General features: G+C 48.3%; 1 protein-coding gene across 1 annotated transcript in view; it reads right to left on the bottom strand.

The window, feature by feature from the left end:
- The window catches only part of LOC119111293 (neuronal acetylcholine receptor subunit alpha-7), a gene marked incomplete at its 5' end in the record, with an annotated part of 76,491 nt that overhangs the window by 9,563 nt on the left and 46,287 nt on the right, over positions 1-20,641 (bottom strand). The window contains 2 exon segments of the mRNA XM_037235109.1: positions 6,409-6,614; positions 10,159-10,293. Of these exon segments, the coding sequence (XP_037091004.1) occupies positions 6,409-6,614; positions 10,159-10,293 (341 nt within the window).

Here is a 20,641-nt window from a genome sequence, read left to right as displayed (position 1 = left end):
CCATGACCTTCAAAAGGTCAAAGAAGGTCACTGACCTTAACTGAGCATGTGATCTTTTGCTTAGAAGCAGTTAACTAGGTTCTGGGGGCACTTTGGGGATCAACCTGAAATTTGACCTTGTTTGACCTTATTTGATCAGAAGGTTATGACATAGGAACCTCTAAATTTGAACTAAGTGAGTTCACGCACAGGTCAACACTTCCTGTAAGTTTGGTGTCTTTAGCTTTCTTAGTTCCAGAGATCTCAGGGGGTCAAATTGACCCCACCCCACCTCGAGCGAAGGGTATCTAGCCGGCCACCCGGGCGCATGTTAACCAACACTGAACGGTCGGCTACGTGTAAGTCTGAGCTCTGTGTGCGCATTTCCCAAGCAGGGACAAGGCCAGGCCAGCGATCTATATCGGTCGGGACCCTGTAACAATGCCAGGCCCCTGTATCGGCCAGGGAGCCACAGCGCTAACAGTGCTATGTCAACAACGGTCCTCGAGTCTGCCAGAAGAGCATTTGCTGAACAGGGACGGAGACGGAACCCCAAATGCCAGAGGGCCTCTTGCGTTGGTCGGGGCCCTCTGATTATGAAAAGAGACATGATAACTTGGGATGAATGTTCAAAGGAGGAGTCCTCTGCCAGTCAGGGCCTCAGCGTCGAACGGTGGGCTCTCCAACCCAATTCCAGCATGGGCGCGTTAAGCCGAACCAAAGTCTGTGTGCCAATTATTGGACCACCTGGGGTGATCAGAAATCTTGCTGCGTTAATGAGGGTTTCTGCGTCGATCCGGGGCCAACTGCGCAGGTCAGAAGGCCTCCCGTGTCAGGGAGGCGACCAATGTGGTGTGACGTATCCCTCTAAGGGCCTCCGGGTCCACCAGGGGATCCTGCCGCGGGGCATCAGAATGCCAGCCGAAGGGCACACCTCGGTGGGACGGAGTGGCCCTCCAGTCCCTGACCGGGAGTGATGACGTGCCCCTAGTGTTCTACTCAGTGGGCGCTTGCCCGGAAATAAAGGGTCGCATTAGTGTTGAAAAGAGTGGGTCGAGATGAGCTAAAAAATGAATAGTCTCATCCTGTGTTTACCTGCGAACGTACATTATTTTCCAGAATTCACTAGTAAAACAAATTACATCAAAAGGTCTTCGGATGTCAGGAGCCTGCTCGCCCGCAGTCTCGGGAGCAAGAGCAGCGATGATCGGGGTTGCAGTTTCCGTAAAACCGGACAGCGTTGGCCACCGCAAATAAACTATTTGGTAATACCAGGTGACAGACGCCTTTCGCGGAAGTGAACCGTTGTAAAATAAAGCTTCCGAATGTCTTCAAAATAATTGTGCCATGCCGTTCAAAGATCAGACTGGGCGTATCATTTTACGCAGCGAGGCTGTCCTCTGAACATATTAACGGTTACAGCACCACGAAAAATACAAACTCTACCTCAACTCTTCCAGTTCCACCAGCAGATTCTAGCACCACTTCGCGTGGTGCTGTGGAGGTCGATCGGTCCTCATCATCAATCTAGAAATCGCACTGATGAAATACACGCCAGGAATACGTTTTGGAAGTACGATATAACTCCTATAACGTTCAAAGATGTCTTTTTCAGCTGCGTCATTTTCTCCGCCAGTTGGCCACTGCTCAATGTTAACCACGGGCTGACGGCTGTTAACCACGGGCTGGCGATTTATTTCACGCGGTTGTTTAAGGCATAATGCCTTCAGTTTATTGACCATAAAGTTCAGACGGAGTGATCTCACGGTAGCTTCTGGCTTTTGTTCCAGTTACCGAAGGTGAAAATGGAATAATAGCAATAAAAACGTGACTTCGTTGACAAGTGGGCTATATCCGGCGATTTTTTCAGGGGGGGGGGGCAGGGGCTTTCACTATCAGGGGGCAGTGTATCAACTTTGTGCTCCCCGCCCCGCGTCAAGACTCTGCTTGCCTGCCCTGGACTAGACAGGTAAGGGGTAACACGTTCTTCCGGCCTTTACTCATGGTTGCCTTCTGCGTGCCACACTCTCGCAAACAGCCGCTTCGTCACCTTGCTCGGTGAGGGTTTTAGATACTTGTTCAAAGGGACTGAACCCAGACAAAAGTCGTTTCAAGATAAAAATGTTGACAATTTGTGACAGATTCCTCGGATTTATACCGTGTTTTCTTTGGCGAGGAGTTGGCTCAATACGCCGACAAATTCTGCAGTTTTGGACTTAAATGGACTCAATCGGTGGTGGATACAAAGTGGATGTACTTTCGGATGTGGTGCTTCATGGTAATACGCAGCATCTCGCAAGAGCGGTTCTAGGATTTCGTCAAGCGGAGAGGGATGGGGTACACGGAACATTGCGGGCCACCCTAGAGTTTGGGGAAACGTCCAAAAAATATCCTTGCGTTCCCGCTTTTAGATATTAAGGTCACAGCTTATAGCGGATATATATATATATATATATATATATATATTGATGATAAACACTACCTATCTTTATGTCAGAACCTACCCTAATGCCCTCAGTTCTATAAAGCTAGGCGTGCTACTTATGCACACACATGGAGCTTATTTATTTTGTGCAGATTGTGTTAAGTCCTGTGATTTTGTGGCTAATTAATTCAGAAAAAGGCACAATAAATCAAAGTCAGCTGCTAAAACTATCAAAACTAAGCACGGACTTGATGTCTAGCTCATTCACGGCTAGTCGGCTGGGCGATATAATCAGGTGATGGATGATTACTAATGCATAATTTTTCCTTTGTTATAGAAAGCACAAAATATCATAGAATTCAAAATATATTAAGAACATGATGCACAAGTATGATAAGTATCACACACTCCATAGCCAAGGGAAATAACACATACGGCGTCGGAGGTACGTAAAATTACGTTAGGCAATTGGGCGTAAAATCCGCCGGCGCTTGTCCGACTGCTGCTTTAAGGCTAAGACACCAAGCCCGAAAGGGCTGAACAGGAGCAATCACGGGTGCCACGGGAGGCCAGCAAGCAGGCTCCTGTCAACAAGTATAAGGTCCTCAGAGCAAGTGAAAATGATCCAAGACCAACGTGGTGGCCGGTCAACGATCAGTCGTGCCCTGACAGGCTGACACATAAGGTCCGGGCAGAACACGGGACACTGAGCAAAGGGTAATTCCTAGGGCCATGAAATAATGTCTCCGTGCGATCAAAAGTGGCCGAGCAGGTCAACAGAAAGAGCCTCGAGGGGAGTAAAGAGTCCTCCGCAAATGAGATTAAAGGGAAAGAGTCTCGATCAAAGCAGAAGGCCCCTGAGCATCGAGTGTCTCGGCGCCTTACCTTATATGAGCCCCAGCAACAACATAAGGTCCATAAGGCCCAACATTAGGGCCCTCCGAGCAAGTGAAAAGAACAAGAGTCTAACATGAAGGGCACCCTGAACAACCGAGCGCACGTGGCATATGGGACCCCGAGAAGGCGTATAAAGCCTTTCGGGCGAATGGGAAGAATCCGCGGAGGAAAACCTGGATCGATCAAAAATGCCCAGGCACGGAAGCAGATCGCGTCCCAACGGCAGCGTTGGGCCCCGCAGAAAAATGCAAAGAGATCAAGGGCAACGCGGAAGGCTCCTTAGCAATCAGATTGACCCGGCAAGTGGACACATAGAGCCCGGACAACAACGTAATGCCTCTGGACAGCGCAATGAGCCACAAAATTTTCTTCACGCCATCTTCTCACCCCACGAAAAATTAACTTTGTCTGCTCATGAACTTTTGCCTTTGCCAGCAATCACTCTTGGTCGTCTGTAGGCCTAGAGACGTCTAATGTTGTCGTGTTTTTGCTCCGTTAAAAAACAGCGTCCGCTGGGCCAGTTACAGGCCCCTTTGGAGCCTATAGGTCCTCTCGGCATGGTCTTGTACCTCCCCCTCCCCCTCTGTATCTGTCAACGGCCCGAGCAGCTTTATAGATCGGATTTGCCAGGAACATAGGGCCATTCAATCAAATAAGGAGTACCCAAGGCACAACATGGAGGCCACCGGAATGATCAAGTGTACCCGAGCAAGTTAACAGACGAGGCCCCCGACAAGAGCGCGGGCCCCCCATTCAGAAATACGGCACGACATGGATGAGCCCCAAACGATCGAGTGCGCCTGAGGGGGTTTACAAAAGGGCCCCCGCCAAGAGCGTAGGGTCCTCCAATCAAGTAGAGAGCACCCAAGGCCCAATGTAAATGGCCCCCGAACGATGGAATGTGTCCGAGTAGCTTATCAGGAGGGGGCCCGACGAGAGCGTAGGGCCCTCTATTAAAAAAGATGTACCCAGCGCCCATTGCGGAGGACCCCCGAAAGATGGAGTGTACCCGAGTAAATTATCAGATGGCTCTCGATAGGAGTGTAGGGCTATAAATTCAAACACCAAGACCAGACATACAAGGCTTACGAAGAATCCAGTGTGGCCGAGGACGCCGACCGATAGGGGCCCGACAAATTGCGCAGGGTCTTCCATCTACACAGGCATCCAAAGCACAATGTGGAGGGCCCCGAACAATCGAGTGTGCCCGAGCAGGCAAACAGATAGAATTCCGACAAGAGTGTGTAGCACTTCCGTTCAAATATGAAACACCCATGGCGCGATGTAGAGGGCCCCAACGATTGAGTGCGCCAAAACAGGTGAACAGATAGGGCGCCCGTCAAGAGCGTAGGGTCCCTCCATTAAAAAAGGAGGCACCCCAAACCCAATGTACAGGTCCCCCGACCATCGAATGTGCCCAAGCCATATGCCCCAACGATCGAATGTGCCCGAGCGGCTTATCAAAAGTGACTTCTATAAGAGCGTAAGACCCTCCATTCAAATAAAAAGTACCCAAAATCCAGTGTGGAAGGCTCCCGAAAAATGGAGTAACCCGAGCAGGCTATCATATGGCCCCGATAGGAGCGTAGGGCCCTAAATTCAGACACCTAGACCCAACGTGTAGAGTCGCCCGAACAATCCAGTGTGGCTGAGTACACGAGCAGAGGGCTCCCAACAAGAGCGTGAGGCCCCCCCCCCCCATTGAAAAAGGACGTGCCCAAGATCCAATGAAGAGGACCCGGAACAACTGAATGTCCCCGAGCAGGTTATCAGACAGGTCACCGACAAGAGCGTAGGGTCCCCAATTAAAATAAGAAGTACCCAAGACCCAGTGTGGAGGGTCCCCGAAAGATCGAGTGGGCCCGAACAGGCCAACAGATGGCTACCGACGAGGGCGTAGAGCCCTACATTAAAATCATCAGAATGCAGGGTCCCTCAACAATCCAGTGTGCCCGAGCCAATTAACAGATGGAACCCGACAACTTTGTAGGGCCCTACGTTCAAATAGAACATACCCAATACCCAATTTGGAGGGCCCCATACAACAGTGTGCCCGAACAGATCAACAGATTGGCTCCTGACAAGAGGGTTTGCCCCTATAGAGGGTCCATGGTCATATTCCGTGTGTGGGTGGGTTAACCGAGACCAACATAAATGGCCGCTGGGCAACTGAGAGGACTCGGCAAGCTAACCTATGGGGGCCCGGCTATAGCCCACAGAGCCTTTCTAACGAAAGGAAATAATCCATGGAAGGCCCAAGATTGAAAAAGGGCGCCCCAGCACGCCAGCAGGAAGGTTCCAGCAACAGCTCAGGGAACATGCAAAGAAACCAAGGGCAACATGGAAGACTCCTTAACGATCGGAACGACCCCGCAAGCGGGCATATAGGTCCACAGGAAACAGCGCAGGGCTCCTGGGCAGCGTAATGAGGCTCAAAATTCCCAACTAACGGCTTTTTAATCGTTGAAGTTTTTCTTCTCGTAGGTTCTTCACTTTTGCTTACAACTGTTTTTGGTCGTCTGGTAACCCAAAGATGTCCAATTTGTTGCGTTTTGTGTTTGATAAAACTGCACCTGTTCGGCAGACTATGGGCCCCTTTGGAACCTATGGGTTCCTTCGCGGCTTAAGGGGAGGGGCATGACCCGGTGCCCCCCCCCCCCTGGATCCGCTCCTGGCACCGCGAGAAAAGTGCAAATGCTGTATGTTGCTGCAATCATTCGAAATTTGCTTGGCATTTGAGACGCCCTTCAAGATAATTATTTTCAGCGCCTGAAAAGTGGCATGAAAAGCGCATTTCGGCGCACTTTTCTATTGGTTTAAGTGACTCTTAGTGTCAATAATCCTTGACATGTTGCATCTTTCATTATAAACATTATCCCTCGTTGCATCATATCCATCACGACTCAATAATGAACTATAAGATGCCTCCGGTAAGTAGTAACTCGGTCACCTGCCGCGACCCTCTATGAATAGCTCACTTGCATCTTGAGCCGAAGTAGCGATACTGTAAGCGAACGTACCCTTCCTACTTGCCCTTCTGGTGAGCGAACGTAGCAAGCACGCAAGCCGTCGTCGTTTGGAGTCCGCCGACGGCACCTGCCACTCACGTTGGCGGCGTCCCTGCGGTGCCGGGCGTGCAGTGGCGACTTCTCGAACGTGATGAACACCAGGCGGGAGAGGAAGCCGAGCACGACGGTGCGCACGAGGCGGGGCACCTCCACGCCGCGCGTGCCCCGGTGGAAGATGTTGAGGGTGAGCACCGACAGGCCGGAGGCGAACGACACCAGACAGATGGTGACGCCGTAGTACAGGCCTGGCGGCGCGGCACGGTCGGCTGGTGAACGGGCCTAGATAAATAGCACCCACTCATCAAGTAAACCGTCTTGTTTGGCACGTTGTCCTCGGCACATTAGCATATTTGTTGAGCGCTGGCTGATACGGAATTTACGGCCAGCTCTGGGTTCATAGCATGCAGATTGCCTCATACATATTTCACGCGCAGCTCCACCCACCGCAAGCGGTATCGCTGGTGAGAACAGCTGCAGACATGATGGGTACTCCTCGATGCGTAACTAATCAGCACACCTCTGGCACACCAGCAATATGTCCACAGCATTCGGCGCGAGCCCAATGACGCCAATCACCACCACCACTATCATCACACTTGCGTTTCACCGGGGAACTCAGATGAAAACCTTGCGCTTCGGGCTGTTTGTGTCATCCGCTGTGCCTGGAGGGCATTAACTTTAAATGGAAGCGTGTACATCAGCTCATGAATCGATTTACTGAAAATGGTTCACTGTGTAGATCACGTCAGATCTGAATCGATTTTTTTTTAAATCGGACTCCTGTGTATATCGAGTCAGATTTATGAAAACACTTTTGCGCATGCACATTGGTCTCCGTATTTAAACACAACGTCGACGCGCGCCTGAGCAACCCTTTCGAATCCTGTGCGTTTTTGGGGGTTGAATGTGGTGTGCCAGCCACGAGGGTTGAAGACATGTACCTATTTGATAATGTGTGAATCAAGTCACGGATCCAATCCAGTAATTTTTGCCCTCAAATTTTGCTACGCTTACCCAAATTGGAAGCTATGCTCCACATTTGCACCAACCAGATCTTATCCAAATTTGCCATTGTTTGCGCACCAGCCATTGTACCATGCCATTTTCTGAACAGCAGGGGCGTACTTTCGCAACATTATGGGCGATGCCCAACAGGGAAAAATGGCAGAGCCCGTCCCAAAAATATGCCAGCAAACAGGTTTTCCCCTGATTCTGCCAAATTTCATCCCAAAGTTGAGGGAGCGGGCTGAAGGCTAAACCCAAAATTGGCGGGCTTTAATCTCCCCCCCCCCCCCCAACTGAACAGGCAACTACACCCTTGCATACCACCAATGTCATATGCAGTCTGAGGCATAGGTCAAGATCGCTGTCAACTTCAACAACCAGGCTTGAATTTTCCCCCAGCTGTTTCTAATCTGCACCTGCCTAACTCATGAAAGGTAGCACATGCCGGTGTACCTACTAATGCTATTTGTTGTAAATGCAATCAGCTATCATCAGCTGCTCACATATGTGTAGCTGTGCTTAGGTAAATAGTAAGTCGTAACCTTAGCTGATTCTTTTAAAACTTATATTTCTGTGCCAAACTAGAATTCGTTCCTCCTGAAGTCATCACTTTTTGTCAGGCAATTTCAATTAACAAGCATACGCAAACTTACCGCTGGTTCTTTTTTATACTTGAAGTTGTGTTTTAAAATGGAGTTTGTCCGTTTGGAATCATCAGTTTATGCCAGCTAATTTCAATTCAAGGGAATGTTCCACATTTGGAGATATTAAGCAAGCGTCACATATGATGAAATAAGCCGACATATAACTACTGGTATACGTTAGTGGAAAAGACTGCACCAGACAGCATGATTTCTCTGTTTATTGAACATGCTCTTCAACGCGTTGCTGTTTGATTGCGTCACCGTACCTTGCAAACAAGGATTGAGAGCGAATTGACGTATATCTGGAAATCGCGCTTACGAACGCCAGATGTGAACAACTCGTTAATTATATTTATCTTGGCCTTGATCACCGCATGACCAATGGAGTGACAGAAATTGAATGACGCTGTTATGACTTCATGGATGCCTGGGTGACCTTGGAATAGTATGCACGAAATAGTCTGCACATATTCGCGGGTGTGTAGCTCAGAAACTAGAGGGGTTTGTGTCTTTAGAAGGGTAGGGATGTGAGCTGCACCGAATGCTCTTCAAGATGTCTCAGCTCAAAACCGCATACAGATGTGGAATACGCGCATCATACTGAGTTGGAAAGAGGGTGCCGCTTTATTGGATTCCTAATTATGTCGGCATCCTCGGAAACAAGTTCGCTGACAGCCAAAAAACCCACATCTAACTGCAGCCACGTCCACATGGTCCACGACCACGTCAAAGATACCAGGATGACCTTGAAATAGCATCCGCTAAATTATCTGCACGTATCTGGGGGTGTGTAGCTACGAAACTAGAGTGGTTTAGCTTTTCAGAACGGCAGGGTTGTGACCTAAACCGAATGATTTTCCCAATTGCTATTTCAGTACAAAACTCCATTCAAGTGTGGAACACTCCTTTTAACAGTTGTTGACCATTGTGTGTTTGTAGCCCTCTAGTGTTCGCAAGCAGACGCCTTGTTAGCCAGCACCAAAATTTAAAACGCACTTTATGGACTCCATAATGCACGGAAATATGCAAGTTAAGTAATGGAAATAATATAAGTTTTGTGATATGCTTGGACAAATGCACATTTTAGCTATTTGCACGCCTGTTCGATTGCTCGAATCAAATTTTTCGCTGGTTTCGGTAATTCATGGATCAGCTCGCCATGTCGCTGTGTTAAATACGCTCTGTATCCTGTGCACATCACATCACGATGCAATTGACATCAGGCGTGGCGCCACGAATCTTGAGTTAAGGGGCAGGATTTTCCAGGGACCTTCTGTTCCAGAAAAGGACCTCCTGATGCATAGAGGTCGCTTGTATGTTTGTGTGGGCCTACTACATTGATATAGATCTACTCACAAGTGGATGTGCACAACAGTGCACCAAGGCGAAAATTCACTCAGATTTGAGTCGCTTTACACAAGAGCGGCAATCTGTACATATCCACTGCGTAGTACATTTACGCATGGAGGAGCTGCTCTGAGCCAATGCACTCATGAGTGGATTTACAAGCGTCCATTTGAAATGCATTTCTTCTAACGCTGCCATTTCCGGTAGCAATGTGCTGCGGCTGAGACAGTAGAAAGAGCTCTCGAAAACGCCAGGCCAGCCTTTCAACCAACATCAGGCCTTGGCCGAGCAGTCAGGAGTTCGCGCAGAGAGCGGCTGTGATTCAAATAAGATTTAGCACCCCCATCAAATCAAGCGACATGCAGTATCTCACTAAATAACCCAAGATCTGAACCCACGTCAAACGCAACGAGATATGGACACAGTAAAAAGCACACTCCATCACCCATCGTACTTCGCGAAACACATTTATCTCTGGACCCTCAGGCTGGCGTTGTGAGTTGAAAATTTGGGATGCTTTGCAAAGAGCTGCCCACATGCTTTCGCACCCTCAGAGTGACAATCGAATGCATAGCAACCATTTCTCTTCATGCGTTCGAGAAGCAAGCTTCAGCGACCTGGCTGAGGTTGACGATATGAAGAATCAAGACTCACGGGCTTCAAGGTCGTTGTCAGATTGCTTAATTGGATTTTGGCCAATTCCGATTACTGCGCCGATGAGATGCTCAGTCCGCGCCGGCACCGGCCCTGGACCCATCCCGCTGGGTCATCCAGCCTGCATAACTCCACTCACTGATGAGCGGCGTCTTCTCAGTGGGCGGTAGACTCTCGCGGATAGTCATCAGGAAGACGGTCATAGACAGCACGGCAGAGATGCCCAGCGTCACTTTCTCCCCCGACTCGGACGGCACGTAGAAGACCAGCAGCGCTGCGGAACAGGAGCCGGGTCGGGGATACATCAAAACGTCCAAGGTTGTAGCGTCCAGTGGTCATATCATCCAAGGTCACAACATCCGGCGCTCTTAACATCCAACATGCGCACATTTCCGTGCCCATTGGAGGCGTTTACGACGTCCAAGCGCGCAACATCCAAAGCTGTAACATCCGGCGTTCATAGCATCCAGCGTTCACGGCACTCGGGTTAATTTGATTTCTGCCACTAGCTGACTCTACCGTAACATGTTTCTGTCGACTCCCGCTGTCACTTTCCTCTTTTGTCAACAGATGACATAATCAACCTGGCATTCCACTGATAATCACGGCAAAGATGTAGCGGTACATGGTTACTATGAATTACCTTGGCGCCTGGCGGCCGTGTCCGGCCTGCGTGCGGCCGCGCCCCGGGGCTCGCCGGCGGACTGAGCGTAAGCGCGCCGGGGGCGCCGCGGCCGGAGATATCGCGGCCGGCGTGGGCTCGGTCGGGACCGCTGCACCCGCAGGGCAGGCGGGCTCTCGTCTCGCTGCTGCTGCCGGGGTCCCATATGCCGGGGTGCACTAGGTTGCTCAGGGGCTCTTCATATGGTATATACGCATATATATGCAAATATATATATATATATATATATATATATATATATATATATAGATAGATAGCTCATATATGTATGTATATATATATATATATAGATAGATAGATAGATAGATAGCTCATATATGTATGTATATATATATATATATATATATATATATATATATATATATATATATATATATATATATATATGAGCTATCTATCGGGTTCTTTCCACTTCCTTGGAGGACCCTGTGCTGTTGTTGGAGCCCATATCATATAACGTAACGCACCGAGGCACCCGATGCTCAGGGGCCCTCTTCATTGATCTATGGCTCTTCCCTTTGAGCATATTTGCTGAGGACCCTGCACTTTTCAGAGCCCTCTCTGTTAAGCTACCTAGGGAATCTCTTGATCACACTGGGGCATTAATTAATGAACACACATGCACCTTGAGTTATTCTCCTTTGCTCAGAATATCCTTTGATCTGGCCGGACCCAATATGCTAGCCCGCGGGGGTGCTCCCTATCGTTCAGGGGCTCCACCATATTGGTGTTAGGTTTTTCTCGCTCTCTCTACGGATCCCACGCTGCTCGCGGGAGCCTCTTTGTTGGCCTGCGGCAGCTTCGATCGCTCAGGTGCCGTCCCTGTTGGTCTCGGGTTTTCCCCACAATAGGAGGACCTTTGCCGTTGACTGGAACCTAAATCGTGATAGTTTTGATTGCGGCTTTACGTCTTACTGACTAATGCAGAAATCTGCGCCGATGGCAATCTCGTCGATGAATTTGTACGTGAAATTATCTAACAGAATTTTATCCGCCGCCGACGTTACGCATATTATTTCCGTTGGTCATCGAATTTGTGACAGTTGATCTCATCAGCTAATCGGTTGGCCGCATGCAAGCCAGGAATCAAGTTTGTGCTTGCAAGCACAAACTTGATTTAAAAGCATGCTTTAGCCGGTAATTGGCAGCCAGTTGAGTGCATGTTGCCATGTTTTCTCCAAAATACTTAGCCCCAAAATGACAGGATTCACCATGATCTGGAGAAAACGAACAAGCTCTATGCATTTGAATACGTACCGCACCTTAGTTTCCAGAGCTGCGCACAACAAGGTAGGTTGCCGTATACAAATCGCATGCATAAGAACTTTAAAATACAATCGCCTAAACACGACGATTTTAGGGTAGGGAACCCTAAGCTCCAAGACGCTCACAAAGCAAGAGGTTTTCTCCAATTTTCTAGTATTTTGGTGGTGTAGATGTGTGTAGATGCTGTTGCCGTGGCGTTTACTGCTTCTGATCACTCCGATATGGTGTCTTGTCAGTTTTGGCCGGTGCTTTCTCTCGATTTATATGTGTATATATATATATATATATATATATATATATATATATATATATATATATATGGGTGTGGGTGGATGTGGGTGTGGGCGTGGGTGTGTGTGTCGGGGGGGGGGGGGCGTTGTGTTGTGTGTGTGGGTGTGCGTGTGTGGGCGTGGGTGTGGGTGTGTGGGTGTGTGCATGTGTACGTGTGTATGTATGCGTATATTTTTTGTCGACAGACAGACGAAGCTCACAGGACTTGCACGGTATATGACCAGTAACTGGCGCTCCTATACATCCGGCTCTTCATTTCACATCGGTCCGCTTAAACACCTAAAATCAGAGCATAAAACAAGAGCATGCAAACAATAATGAACTTCTCACTAAACAACAATCACTGTCGTTTTGACTTGGCAATAACAGACAGTTCTCTAGCCTTGCTGAACACATCATTAGCACCACACACTGAACAACACAATCGGGACAGTAAATCACAATTTTGTATGCCAATGACCCGATAGCCGCGCCATTCATCAGTGTCTTGTTCCTTCTCTGAATAAGTTATTTGTGATTATGCTTCAAAGAGATAATTCGATAGATCTATTTATTTGCCAGCTTAGAGGTGGTGTACGTTCATGAATGCGCAATGCGTCCAGATTGTTGAGGTTTCTTTTTCCGTGTGTAGATGATATAATTCCAGTGTTTTGTGTGAGTGCTGAGCGCGTGAGGAGAGTATTGTGGTCGGGCTGCATGCGATTTCTTTGTGCCCCCTCCGTCAGGTGCTCTTTGAAACGTCGGGAAAAAATGATGTGGTTACACCATTGTAGGATACGAAACATTGCAGCAACGCCGGACAGCGGTCAACAGACGGGTTGAAAAGATCAAACATTGGAAATCGGTACTTTCCAACACTTTATGAAATTAATTGTTTTGCGTTTAAAGGTGACCCGAGCCGGTAATTTACCAATGCAATTTCTAGATTAGTAATCGGAACGGATTACCAAATAGAGTACCACGAACGCAAGGCGCAATAGCGTAATCCACCTTGCTCGCAATGTTGCAACTGCTAATGACGTTCAGAGTATCAACTGGTTAACCAACTTAATCGCACTCGTTATGGGCGCCAAATGACCACCGCAGTCGGCGCGCCCGTAAACTCCAAAAAAACAACAACTTAATTGCGCTGGTAAAAAGCTCTGGCCAGGAGCTGAGCGGCATTCCATCCCAGCCTGCGGTCCCCAGCGGCTGCTATTCTGGTGATGGCCCCCATGGTCCGTACCGAGATCCTCAGACGGATGCATCACGACCGGTCAAATCCAACCGGATGCGACTGGCCCCCTGACTGTGACATCGAGCAACGGACTGGCGCAGGGGGCCCCTGATTAAAACATACTTTTTAGCAGCACAGGGAGTCCAATAATTAGTATCGAGACACTAATTCGTCTGATCGGCAACTGGTTGAAACGGTGCGGGGGATCCCTCGTCCGGTGCTGGTGCCTCTGACTGGCACAGTCCTCTGCCACTCCAATATCCCACTGTAAATGTAAACCAGTTCTTGTCATTTCTCACGAATACTTTCATTGTTAAGAGGGACCATACCAGCACAATAGGCCTTCTGACATACGGAGTTTCATCCTCGTTCCTATTCAGTAAATGTGCTCCACACCGATGTGGGGCTCACTGTCGACACATGGTCCCCTGTTAAGGGCTGTGGTCACTGACCAGTACTGGAGGTCTTTCACTGCTTCAGGCGTCCCGATCAATGTAGGAAGCCGTCTGATTGACATTTAGTGGCCCTGGCTTTACCCCTGTTTAGGAAATGGCCCCTTGGCCCCAGAATGGCACGGAACGAACCGTTTGGTATTGTCGGTCTCACTCAGCTGACTCAAATAGGGACAGTCGCACGGGGCCTCCGATCGTTGCTAGGAGGTACTCTGACACTTGAGGGTTTGGCCCTCGGGCTGTGATCCCTCTACACGACCTCTGGCCTGCCCTTCGGACCCTTAAACCGGGCCCTTGATCTTTGGCCCCAAGGGAACAAAAAAGACCCTTGGGACCTATGGAACCCTCGGAGTCGAGGTGGTAGGAGGGGAGGGCGGGGGTCGTGCTGAATTATTTTTCTCATGAAAATAAAGTTCTGAGGATTCTATCAAGTGCCCCTGGAATTCTGCACCACTTTGAAATGAATGTTTGGGCAGTCTGTGGTGTTCCAATTGATATTGAGTGTCTTTCAAAAATACATGTTTTGAAGCCCCAGAATTAAGATTCTTGATGCCATTTCACCGAAGATAGCCTGACCAGAATTTCGTCAGAATGTAAGGCAAGGAAATTGTGGTGCCCTGTAGTTTGATGCTCTTTGAAAAGGAAGTTTTGGACCATTTTCAATCGTATTTCGAATACTCACTTGGATTTGGTGCCTCAAGGGAATAAATGCACTGGTGGCCCGAAAGAAAGGCGTCTGGTGGAATGGGCCAATGCAGGATTTTGTTAATGGAAAGACAAGAGAAAATTAATGTTGTAATGTCCCGAAACATGCCCCAGTTGTTAACGCGTCCGCGTTAGCTACTGCGCGTCAGGGAAGCCAGAGACACGGACAGGGGTGAAAAAAGATTCGGGTTTACCGGATATGATCGGTGACAAGTACGGCACTTTTGCTAACCAATAGGGTAACAAAGCTGCGAAAATAAAAACAAATTTTAAGAGACAAGGCCATATTACAATAGATCATTCCAGCTAGACGAAACCCAAAGCTCGGTATTGGTCTGTACACGCTAACGCTTTTCAGCGTAGGGCATGTGTAGAACGCAGCGTCGAAACGTTTACGTTTCGCTGTATGAGGAAGTTGAGCCATAAGGTGCTGCCAAACATAGTAGCTTTAATCGCATAGTTTCTAGCAGGTAACAGAAACATACTACAAACTATGCTATACCAGTGCTCACGTCACAAATCAGAAGTGGCAGTGCCTTCTCAATGCCCCTCAGGTCAGTGCTTTTTACAGATTTTTCAGCCAAGATTCACTTCACATACTAAACAGTATAAAAGACCAAATAACTAGGCTTATTACTAGTCGTAAGAGTCGTGGCTGGCCACAGCATCCTGCGACGAACATCGTCAGTGTGTTACACGGTGTTTTGAAGCGTCGTTCCATTTGAGACACGTGGGCTTGATTGCTCGCCGCGCGGTAATGCGTTGGGTGAAGAACATGGATATGGCGTGCTTTTGGTTGTGTTCATGCCGTGTTGGTGTCTCATAAATGTACTTAAAAAGTACACTTATGTGGCTCCAAAATGAACATTGCGATGAGGTTTCATGCCTTTTGGGACATCGAAACCTCATCTGGCCCCAAGGGAAGGAGCATAATTATGATCCCCCTCCCCCCTTGACCTGCTCCTGCTTTGTGGAGCCCCGGAAAATGTGTGCCTCTCGAAAATAACAGCTATGATGTCCGGTGTTGCAGCTTTTTGGTGCTTCCTCATGGAGCAGGCCGATCCAGAATTTGGCCAGGATGAAAGGCGCAGGTATTGCGGTGTGCATAGATTTTGGCCCCTGATTAAAATCAAAGTTTTAGGGAATTTGAATGATCAACTTCGATGGAGGGTCTCTTTAAAAAAATGTTGTGGTGCCATGGAACGAAAACTATTGTGCCCCAAACTGCCCGTTTTGGTGTCCCCTAGCCCAGGGGCCTATCCAGGATCTCGTCGAGTTGGGAGGCGCAGCATCGCTGTATCCCTGAAGCTGGTGCCTATGGAGAATGAAGTTTATAGGCCCGGTTATGGTGTCCTGAGATTTCGGCGCCGTTCGAAAATGAATATTTGTGGTCATTTGTGGTGTCCTTGATATTTTGAAGCCATTTGAAAACAAGGGCTATATGGATCCGAAGGAATGATTTCGGTGCCCCTCACCATGACATTTTGTTGTCTCCTCGCCACAAGGGCATGGCCCCATTGTCCCACCCACCCCCTACTACTCTGGATCCGCCAGCGGCCGAGGTCGATTGACGCGGCACGCCTCATCGCCTTAATGCGTTGCTCGTTGTGCTTTCGTGGTTAGTCGTTCGGTTCCATACGTAAGCCCCATTTATGTCACTTTTTTGTGTGCATGATAGTAACAACGAGTTGTGTTTGTGACTGCAAAGCCCCATTAACTATTCCGCGAAGTGTTATTTGTACATGCTACGTAGCTGGAGCCTCCTTTGCACGAGACATGTGTGTACTGGGCCATGCTGCCTCTACTCTCCCCACCCAGGCTCTAAGCGCATGTTTCCTTCAAGCCAACAGGTGCCCATCAACGGCTCATGTACACACGCGAACAGGTACGCACGTTGTGTTGCTACATACGGTCTGCTGCCAGACGCCTATCGCATGCCTCATCGCGCCTCCCGTTTCAAGAGCATTTGCAATAAGTACCGCTCGTAGTGCTCCGTGTTGCCCTTGCCCTGAGCACACGGTGTACCTACCTCCATTACCAAAGACTTAGCAAAGCAATGAAACGAACTGTGCATATTAAAAGCTTTTGTTATCACATCCATATTGTACATAAATATAACCACGCTGTACATTGTACAGCGTGGTTATATTTATCTTGGTCTCATAGGAAGTCGAGTTCGCTGCAATCTGGCTTACGCGATTATGGCCATCGGTTGTCTTGGCCGATCAGCTCATCGTTAGCGCCATTTTTATTCGCGCCGACCCGCCTGTCGTGAAGCGCGTGGATAAAAGTGCTGCTATTGGTCGGGCGGGGAAGTTTCTCGCCTTGAGTTTCTCAAGCGCTGTAGTCGTCCAGCACCGAGCCACAGACAGATCACGACTTGTCGCGTGGGAGTTGGTTTTCGGAGGCGAGCCCCGTGTGAGGCAAAGCAGGGAGTAAATAAATATGGAATTAAGCGCAAACATTCTTGCCTCACATAGTAGCAATTGTCGAAAAAATAAGAACTATCTTTTCACGGAACATCATTGCCAATATCCAATGCAGCAATAACATGACGTGCAAGATACAGCGGGACTAGGCTTCATTAGACATATACTGTATAAATACCAGATTATATATATATATATATATATATATATATATATATATATTTGCGCCTTTACGTTACATTAGTGTCTATATTATATTAGAGCCTTTATATTATATTTATTCGTCTTTATATTAGTCTTCTTATTTTATAGATATATATTAGAGTCTAGTACACAATGTATATATATATATATATATATATATATATATATATATATATATATATATGTGTGTGTGTGTGTGTGTGTGTGTGTGTGTACTGTATACTAGATAAGACATATACTACGAAAATGCACATGCAGAAGGGATGTCACCATCAATTACATATTTCTGAGATTATGTAAAAGTTCGTAACGAAAAACGTAGAAATTTCAGTCATTTATGTTTTTTCATTATAAATCACGGCTCTAGCTGCCCTGGTTGCCGTGACATGTCGCGAAATGTGAAAAGGTCGGTAACGGCAAAATCTATCTTGCTGGCCCGTGTATGAATGACACGCAGCACATGCGACATGACAGTTCATGCAACGTGATTTTCTGTTCTAATTCCTATCAACGCATGCCCCTCCCCAGTCGCTGGGTGCCCTGGGTGCTGCTATGTGTCATGACACTTTTAAGCCTGTGAAAATACGAAATTCAATCTTTCCGGAGCGTGTATGACACGTAACCTGTGGATACACGCACTTGCACACACACACACACACACACACACACACACACACACACACACACACACACACACACACACACACACACACACACACACACACACACACACACACACACACACACACACACACGACAGGCCGTTTAGTTCCTTATCGCGGCATACCAGTCCTTTATGGCTAAGTGCCCTGAGTGCGGAAGTGTGGCGTAACACGTAAAAACGGACGAAATCAGCAAAGGGGATCTTCGCAGCTAGAGTGCACGTGCAACGTGGCACGTGCGACACCACACCTTGCAACACGTGATTGCTCGCTAGATTGCCTGTTAAACCATGGCATTCTCGAGTCGCTTGGCGCACTGGGTGCTGCAATATTGCAAAAACGTGTAAACTTTCGAAAACTGCCGAATTTATGTTTCAACGCGTAGACGTCATGATACGTGGCCGTGGGACCAATCATTGCTTTCTTATCCTTCCATTCCTTATCGAAGCGTGCCACTCCCGAGTGTACCCGTATCCTGGATCCCTCACGGACTATAAGGAGCACACTCTCTCCGAGGGAAGGGGACACACGTTCCGCGTACGTCCTGTGCGCGAGTGCCCATTACTTCCGCACACTTTGCAAAAGTTTGGAATTCGCCTCCGGGAAAGCTTAAGCCGTTTCTTGGCTCGTTCTGAAAAAACTGCGACCCGACAGCCCAGTGAAAGTCATGTTAGAAGCTAGGCTGACATGACCGAAGTATATAACTCTGATATATCAAGCGTTACAGGTAGCCAAGCTCGTGCGGGCTTCACTGTTTGCACTGGGAAAGGTGGCAGCATCGCATACTGGGAGGGGCCCATGTACCGTGCAATGGGAGAGTGTTTGGTGCCCTGCACCCAGAGCTAGTTGCAGCACACTGTTTTGCTTGGGGGAAATGTTTAAGTTATACATTAGAAGAGGCTCCAGAACCGCACGCCGGAAGACTCTCTAGCGCTGCGTACTGGGTGACGTCAAAACGTCTTACATTGGAAGAGCTCTGAACATCGTGAGCTGGCAGCTATGCTAGGGTGACCCGTTCAACTATCTCCGGTGGCGTATGCTGGGTAGGCGTTAGAGCGTCGTGCACTGAGAGAATCCTCAGTTTTGGATACCAGCAGCGTCGCACGACAGGAGTTCATCCGACATGTCCCTGTGCGAATTGTATGCAGGCTCACATACAATCTGTATGCGTGTCAATATAGCAGCCGTTCTTACGATGGATTACGCGCTGGGAAGCCTTTAAAATGTTTCCATGAAGTTTTAGTATATGCTACACGCTCCGACCGGTTGTTTTTATGCAGTTTCCTTGACATTCAGTAGCTAAGCCACGTGTTCGAACTAAGAATTTGTTTATTATGTTAAACGAGGAGTATGTAGCGTCTGGAGCGTCTGGAGTATGTACATTTGCATTCCTCAAGTTCATGCCTCAAGTTCACCCAAATTCTAGAACACCAGACCTGGCAATCAGCCGTACGGTTCGGCTCTGTACGTTGGATGCTGGCTGTACCATTAAATGAGTGTTCCACATAATATGGGAGTTTGCACTGAAATAATTATTTCGAAGACATTTTGGTGCCGTTTCACAATCCTGCCCTTCTCAAGACCTATGCCGCTCTAGTGTTTGAGCTGCACGGCCGCGAAAATGGGGAAAAGGTATATCGGGGAGAATATTTCAAAGTCACCTTGGTGTTCATGATGGCATAATAATGTCATTCAGAGCCTGCCATTCCATAAGCCATGCGGCAATCAGCGCCAAAAAAAACGTAATTGTTGAAGCGTTCATACCTGGTGTTCGTGAGCGCAATTTCCGAATAAAACGGCCATCAATTCGCCCTTAATCAACGTTGTGCAAGGTACGGTGACGCAATCAAACCATAACGCGCTGAGGGGCATATTTACTAAACAGAGAATTATGTTGTTTAGAGCAGTATTTTCCACTTAAAAACGAAGTACCAATAGTTGTCAGTGAGCTTACTTCATCACATCTGATGCTCGCTTCGGTATCTTCAGATATGAAACATTCCCTTTCATGCTCACATCGATGCTGTGTGGAGCAAGAAGGGCTTCGAGGATCATTAATTGTGAATCACTTCTAAGTATGTAAGCGCCGTAACTGCTGCATACCTAAAAACTGGGACGCTGTGACTGGGGATTGCGGTTTTACGACGCACTCAGCTGCTGAGACTATATAACGTCGACTGCCTCTCACCCTGGGAAGAAGTGTGCGCATCACGTGGAATCGTACCTCATAGCTCTGGTTTCCCAGACGCATAGCTTAACCACAATACCATCGCCAACCCTGAACAGGGACCATGAAAGCTAGGAAAGCCAGGAAAGCCTGCCAGGAGTGCGAGTTTGTTTTGTTGCATTTGCAGCACGTGCCACCGAATAGTTTTAAAAAGGTTAAAAGGGACACACACGCACACACATAGGCGCGCGCGCGCGCACACACACACACACACATATACGCACACGCACACGCACACAGAGAGAGAGATAGAGAGAGGAGATAGAGATAGAGAGAGAGAAGAGAGAGGAGAGAGAGAGAGAGAGAGAGAGAGGAGAGAAGGGGGGGGGAGAGAGATAGAGAGAGAGAAGAAGAGAGAGGGGGGAGAGAAGAAAGAAGGAGGAGAGAGAGAGAGGAGAGAGAGGGGAGAGAGAGGGAGGAGAGAGAGGAGAGGAGAGAAGGAGAGAGTGAGAGGAGGGGGGGGGGGAGAGAGAGAGAGAGAGAGAAAG

This window comes from Pollicipes pollicipes, unplaced genomic scaffold (assembly GCF_011947565.3).
Source record: "Pollicipes pollicipes isolate AB1234 unplaced genomic scaffold, Ppol_2.1 Scaffold_7261;HRSCAF=8764_pilon_pilon_pilon, whole genome shotgun sequence".
Lineage (NCBI taxonomy): Eukaryota > Metazoa > Arthropoda > Thecostraca > Pollicipedomorpha > Pollicipedidae > Pollicipes > Pollicipes pollicipes.
Note: the sequence above shows the minus strand (reverse complement) of the source record. Positions and strands in the feature narration are given on the sequence as shown.